The sequence below is a fragment of the Perca flavescens genome, chromosome 13 (assembly GCF_004354835.1).
Source record: "Perca flavescens isolate YP-PL-M2 chromosome 13, PFLA_1.0, whole genome shotgun sequence".
NCBI classification, from domain to species: Eukaryota; Metazoa; Chordata; class Actinopteri; order Perciformes; family Percidae; genus Perca; species Perca flavescens.
In genome coordinates this window covers 32,190,018-32,195,850 of record NC_041343.1, presented here as the reverse complement: position 1 = coordinate 32,195,850, position 5,833 = coordinate 32,190,018, and the positions used below count along the sequence as shown (strand labels likewise).

At 41.4% G+C, this 5,833-nt stretch overlaps 3 protein-coding genes across 3 annotated transcripts; 2 read left to right on the top strand and 1 right to left on the bottom strand.

Annotated features, from left to right (window-relative positions):
• The first annotated feature begins 297 nt into the window (after positions 1-297).
• Positions 298-1,045, top strand: LOC114566437 (histone H1-like). Its single transcript, XM_028594908.1, has one exon. The coding sequence runs from the start codon at positions 407-409 to the stop codon at positions 1,007-1,009; it is 603 nt and encodes a 200-aa protein (XP_028450709.1). The 5' UTR covers positions 298-406; the 3' UTR covers positions 1,010-1,045.
• Positions 1,046-2,877: 1,832 nt separating this feature from the next.
• LOC114566443 (histone H3) lies at positions 2,878-3,475 on the top strand. Its single transcript, XM_028594913.1, has one exon. It carries the CDS (start codon positions 2,901-2,903, stop codon positions 3,309-3,311), a length of 411 nt encoding a protein of 136 aa, XP_028450714.1. The 5' UTR covers positions 2,878-2,900; the 3' UTR covers positions 3,312-3,475.
• An 855-nt stretch (positions 3,476-4,330) lies between these two features.
• On the bottom strand, positions 4,331-5,436 carry LOC114566445 (histone H2A). Its single transcript, XM_028594915.1, has one exon. It carries the CDS (start codon positions 5,418-5,420, stop codon positions 5,037-5,039), a length of 384 nt encoding a protein of 127 aa, XP_028450716.1. The 5' UTR covers positions 5,421-5,436; the 3' UTR covers positions 4,331-5,036.
• Between the last annotated feature and the right edge of the window lie 397 nt (positions 5,437-5,833).

The following is a 5,833-nucleotide window of genomic DNA, read 5'->3' as shown; positions in this document are numbered from 1 at the left end:
TTTCTGGAAAACCACTGTCGCATTTAATACACATCACTTTTAGGCTTTTCTTAAAACAAAATGTGAAGAAAACTCACTGCGAGTATTCCAAAATGACCGTGTATCCGAGAGGTTTGAAGCCTCCTGGAATCAAATAAACGAGTCCTCGCGGCCAAACATGAGCTCAGTGTGAAGGGGAGAAGGTTTGCTCACCACTACCATAACTATTCTGTTTTAAATCGTTTCTATTATATGATTTTTATCCCCAAATTGTGGAAGAGAAAACACAAAGTGTCGCCACATTTTCAGCAGGGCAGCGGAGCGGCTGTGGGTTGACTCTCCACGGTTCTCATGGGCTTTATAACTCCCGCCTCCTGCCAGACTGGGAACACAGCAGACTGTTAACGCGACAGAGAAAGACACAGACATGGCAGAAGAAGCTCCAGCAGTTCCCGCGGTGAAAGCCCCGGCCAAGGCCCCCAAGAAGAAGGCAGCTCCCCGGGCCAAGAGTGACGGACCCTCCCTCCCGAAGCTCATCCTCGACGCCGTGACTGAGGCTAAGGACCGTAAAGGCACGTCGCTTCCCGCTATCAAAAAGACGTTGGCCACCAAAGGCATCGACCTGGAGAAGTCTAACAAACGCATAAACACCGCCGTGAAGAAGCTGGTGACCGACGGAAAGCTGGTCCAGAATAAAGGGATCGGTGCATCCGGGTCCTTCAAGCTCCCCAAGGCTCAGCCTAAAGCCGCCAAAGCGGTCAAGAAGACTCCCGTTAAGGTGAAGAAGCCCGCTGCCAAGTCCCCGCAGAAGAAAACCGCTGTGAAAAAGACTGCAGTCAAGAAAACCGCCGCCAAGAAACCAGCAGCCAAGAAACCGGCAGCGAAGAAGTCTCCTGTGAAGAAAGCTGCCAAAAAGCCAGCAGTAAAGTCTACCCCCAAGAAGGCTGCCCCTAAGAAGGTCGCAAAGAAGAAGACCCCTGTGAAGAAAGCTCCGGCAAAGAAAGCTGCAGCGAAGAAGTCCAAGAAGTAAAGTGGCTCTTTAACCTGCACTCCGTGCACCAAAAGGCTCTTTTAAGAGCCACCACACATTCACCAAAAAGCTGATTTCCTACAACATTATCATGTCCGTTTACACTGTTTTTCTAATATTTATTTTATCAAAGCACTTTGATCTACATGAAATATGCTAGTGAATAGTAATGTTTGCTGTTTGCGGTTTAGCATTATCACCCATTAGTTGAAGTATTAGGGTTAGGACTCCTATACAGTAGGGATATTTACAATTCTGTGATAGTAGCCCTGCAATATCATAACAAGATCAATATCCATAGATATAAATGCAGTCTATCAAAGGATTTTTTTAGTGGTTTAAAAATCTGATTTAGTGGAGGTTAGATTATGTTAGTTGTGAAGTGATATCTCCTCAGAAGCTTGAGTAGTTTAGTAGTAATCTCAGTATTACCCTGCATCATTTTGCCACATATGAGAGGAAAAGGAAATGGTCTCTCAGTGCTTTGTCCTCTGACCGCCACAGGATGGCGCTAACACACAAGAAGAGAGTAACACTGTCTCCTCTTAACTAACATTTGTTTATGAATCTACCTCTAAATCTTTTTAGCTGGAAGGATAGACCCTTAACATGTAGCATCTCATTTTCAAGGGGGGTCCTATACACACAAATAATAAAATATACAAACAGAACAGCGTTACACACATATTACACAGATACAGACGTCTTGCTCATTCTCACCCAGCTGTTTCAGAGCTGTTCATATTGTAATATAATACTTCATATATTAATACTCCTTTGCACTATGCTCCATAATTAAAATAATAATTTATCATAAAATAATTCACTCCTGCACACTTCGCACTCTTTATTGCACTGCTGCCTCAACCTGTCTATACTGTCTCTGTTTATAGTCTATATATAGCACATTGTATAATCCAAAGCTAAATTCCTCGTATGTGTCGTCATACCTGGCAAATAAAGCTGAATCTGATTCAGAAAAAATAGATACAATAACCCAGATAAAAAAATCAATTCATCACAAAAAGAGAAATGGAAGCCGTTTGTTTTCAGCTCTAACAAACAAGACAAAAAATTACAAATTAAAAGCTTGAACAAGTTGTTTTAAGATGAGAAAATAAAGATTTCCAGAAGCAGTGGTCTGTGGTCTTTATATCTCAGAGAAAAATTAAGATTATTCCAACAGGAAAGATCTTATTATCTGAATGATCTGCATCCAACTTATTTTGAAAATTGGAGGGACAGTGAAGCAGGGATATTGCAGATATGAAGATCTACATGAAAACCACAAACTGTTTCAAGAAAGAGCAGTTGAAATAAATAAAGATGAACTGAACAGGTTAGTTGACTTAGGCTGTGGCTACTTAACAAAAGACATAATAAAGTCCTTCTATATCTCCTATAACGTGGATGAACTGGGTGACAGTGTAACTAACCAGATGTGTTATGATAAAGAAATATTGCATCAGTTGTTTTCAACATCAACTCAGACAAATAATGTTCTGACATCACAATGACAATCAAACAGTAACTCGATTTTACTTTGAAGTGTTAAATCTAGACGACGAGCAGGAAAGATTAACCATAAGAATAAAAAATAAAGATTCAAATTATTATAAAAAGTAATGTACGTAATGTAAACTTTACTTGCAACCTGTTATTTTCTACATGTGCCATTGTTGAGACAGCAGCCGTTAGCTAACCAGCTGCTGTGTGAGTGTCTACATTTGAATTCATTTTGTCCAATAGTTACTCAGCTCCAGCCCACGTGTCTCCCGATCTGGACCAATCAGCGCTTTCCTGGCTCCGGCAGTTCCTTTATAAAGCCGCTGTTCACTCCGATAAGTATTCTTTCCTGAGCTGTGAACACAGAGAAAACTGAGAAGCTAAAATGGCCAGAACCAAGCAGACCGCGCGTAAATCCACCGGAGGAAAAGCTCCCAGGAAGCAACTGGCCACCAAGGCTGCCCGTAAGAGCGCCCCGGCCACCGGCGGAGTGAAGAAGCCTCACCGTTACAGGCCCGGCACCGTGGCTCTGAGAGAGATCCGTCGCTACCAGAAGTCCACCGAGCTGCTGATCCGCAAGCTGCCCTTCCAGCGCCTGGTGAGGGAGATCGCTCAGGACTTCAAGACCGACCTGCGCTTCCAGAGCTCCGCCGTCATGGCTCTGCAGGAGGCCAGCGAGGCTTACCTGGTCGGCCTGTTCGAGGACACCAACCTGTGCGCCATCCACGCCAAGAGGGTCACCATCATGCCCAAAGACATCCAGCTGGCCCGCCGTATCCGCGGAGAGAGGGCTTAAACTCACCATGCTGCTCTAAACAACACAACGGCTCTTTTAAGAGCCACATACAAAATCTGACCGAGCAACAGTCCTGAAACCATACGGTCTCACACATGTTCATATATTATAAACCGAAACCTATTAATGATTTAGACACAAAAAATAACCGCAATAGTGCTGAGACGCTATTTCCTAATTTACTATCCTGGGTAGCTTCATTAATACTTTGCTTATTGAAGCTATGCTGGTTATTAAAGTAACACTAGCCTACTGCTACTGAAAAGGTAAATTACATGGGACACTAAATGTAAACTTAAAAACTATATTCTGTAGGCTACTGTTCGGGCATATGCAGTTTGCATTGGATGTCTTTATGATGCTGGTTCTAGTGATTGATCCTGCATTATTGCACTGATCAGGAGTGTTGAACTCCCTATATTTAGGCTATACAAATATTCTGAAAATAAGTATAAGTCAATCACATCTTAAATTCACTTGTGCGAGTGTGCTCACAAGCTGTATCATGTCATTTATATTTGGTCACTCATTGTATTTAATAGTGCATATATAAATGTATATATGTGTGTATATATATGTATATATATACACATATATATACATATATATACACATATATATATACACACATATATACATATATATATGCACTATTAAATACAATGAGTCACCACATATAAATGACATGATATATGATATATATACACGCTAAAAGTCCTGATTATTTACATGGAGTCTGGTGGAGATATGCTGGCTCTATACACGCTAAAAGTCCTGATTATTTACATGGAGTCTGGTGGAGATATGCTGGCTCTATACACGCTAAAAGTCCTGATTATTTACATGGAGTCTGATGGAGATATCCAAATCCAAATAATGAAAAGTAATAATTGTTAACAGGAATCTTTTTTCCTTAAAGTGATTAATGTTTCTGATTCTCTCTTGTTTTTGTCATTTTAATCAAATAAAGATATCGTTGCAATTACATCTGTGAGCGTTTCTGTGGTCTGTTTATTACAAGTTTAACTTATTGAAAGTAGATAGTAAAATTCAACATCATAGCAGTATAAAGAAACAGAGAATGTTGAGCTGTTGTCACATATGAACTCTGTACGATGTCCAACATGGGAATTCAAAGGCCAACGTTTGTGCCCGGAAACAAAAATCAGGAAATAGTTGTAGCATTATAGAAAGATAACTTTATGTCATTACACTGAAATAATTGTGTATCACTCAGGAATAGGGATGTTTAGTTTCTGGGTTAATATTAAAAATAGATGCTGGTTAAATTAACTTTTAATATTTAGTTTCCATTAATTTAGTTGGTTGAAGTATCCTACTGGTGTTTGTCTGAGTTTGTGTGTGTGTTTGTTTTTAGGTTGCATAGGCGGTTAGTATTTGCCATTTCAACCAATAAAAACATGATTGCATTTATTGTTTGTAAATGTCTATTAACACATTTTTCTAGTGTTGGTATGCTTGCATTTACAGGCAAGTTAGTGATTTATCTCGTTTAACTTTGCTAAACGTTCTTAAAAGTTAAACATGCAACCAGAAAACAAACTAAGTGATTGTGTAGATATACATGTCAAGACATTGTGTTAGAAGAATTCAAACGTAATTAACGTTATATACACTCTAGTATAAGGATTTCTCTGTAGTTGGATGTGTGTGGCTCTTAAAAGAGCCGTTGTTGTTGGTTTGGTTGAAGCCGGTTCCGGGTGTTTACTTCTTGGCGGGCTTCTCGGTCTTCTTGGGCAGCAGGACGGCCTGGATGTTGGGCAGCACGCCGCCCTGAGCGATGGTCACTCCGCCCAGCAGCTTGTTGAGCTCCTCGTCGTTGCGGACGGCCAGCTGCAGATGGCGGGGGATGATACGGGTCTTCTTGTTGTCGCGGGCAGCGTTTCCAGCCAGCTCCAGGATCTCAGCGGTCAGGTACTCCAGCACGGCCGCCAGATACACCGGAGCTCCGGCACCGACCCGCTGAGCGTAGTTTCCTTTGCGGAGCAGCCTGTGGACACGGCCGACGGGGAACTGGAGCCCGGCACGAGAGGAGCGGGTCTTGGCTTTCGCTCTGGCTTTGCCTCCGGTTTTACCTCTTCCAGACATTTTTCGCGTTTTTCTGTCGTTGAGTTCGAGAGAAAAGTACAAATATGGTGTCGAAAGCGGCCTTATATACACCTAGCTTCTTCCTGATTGGCCAGACCGAGCGTAACTGTGATCGTCCAATCAGAAAAGAGACCAGTCAAGACAAAGCTGAAGTCGATGGAATTTATCCCATATTATTGTTCCCTTTATCATTCTGTAAACGGCCTTTGTATTTTCAAATCAAAACTTCAAGGGGGTTACATAACCTTGTTAACACACATTACAAAATGTAGTCTAAAGACTCAATGTAAAATTTCCTTTTGACATGATATTTTATCAACGCATTACTACAGAAAAGCGTATTACGGCGCAGATTAGTCTTTTGGGTCAGACTTTCAGCGGTTTATGGAATAAACAAATACAAGATAATTAAC

Bases quoted from the DNA above. Each gene is read 5' to 3' on its own strand.
- LOC114566445 (XM_028594915.1), bottom strand. From the start codon at position 5,420: ATGTCTGGAAGAGGTAAAACCGGAGGCAAAGCCAGAGCGAAAGCCAAG.
- LOC114566437 (XM_028594908.1), top strand. From the start codon at position 407: ATGGCAGAAGAAGCTCCAGCAGTTCCCGCGGTGAAAGCCCCGGCCAAG.
- LOC114566443 (XM_028594913.1), top strand. From the start codon at position 2,901: ATGGCCAGAACCAAGCAGACCGCGCGTAAATCCACCGGAGGAAAAGCT.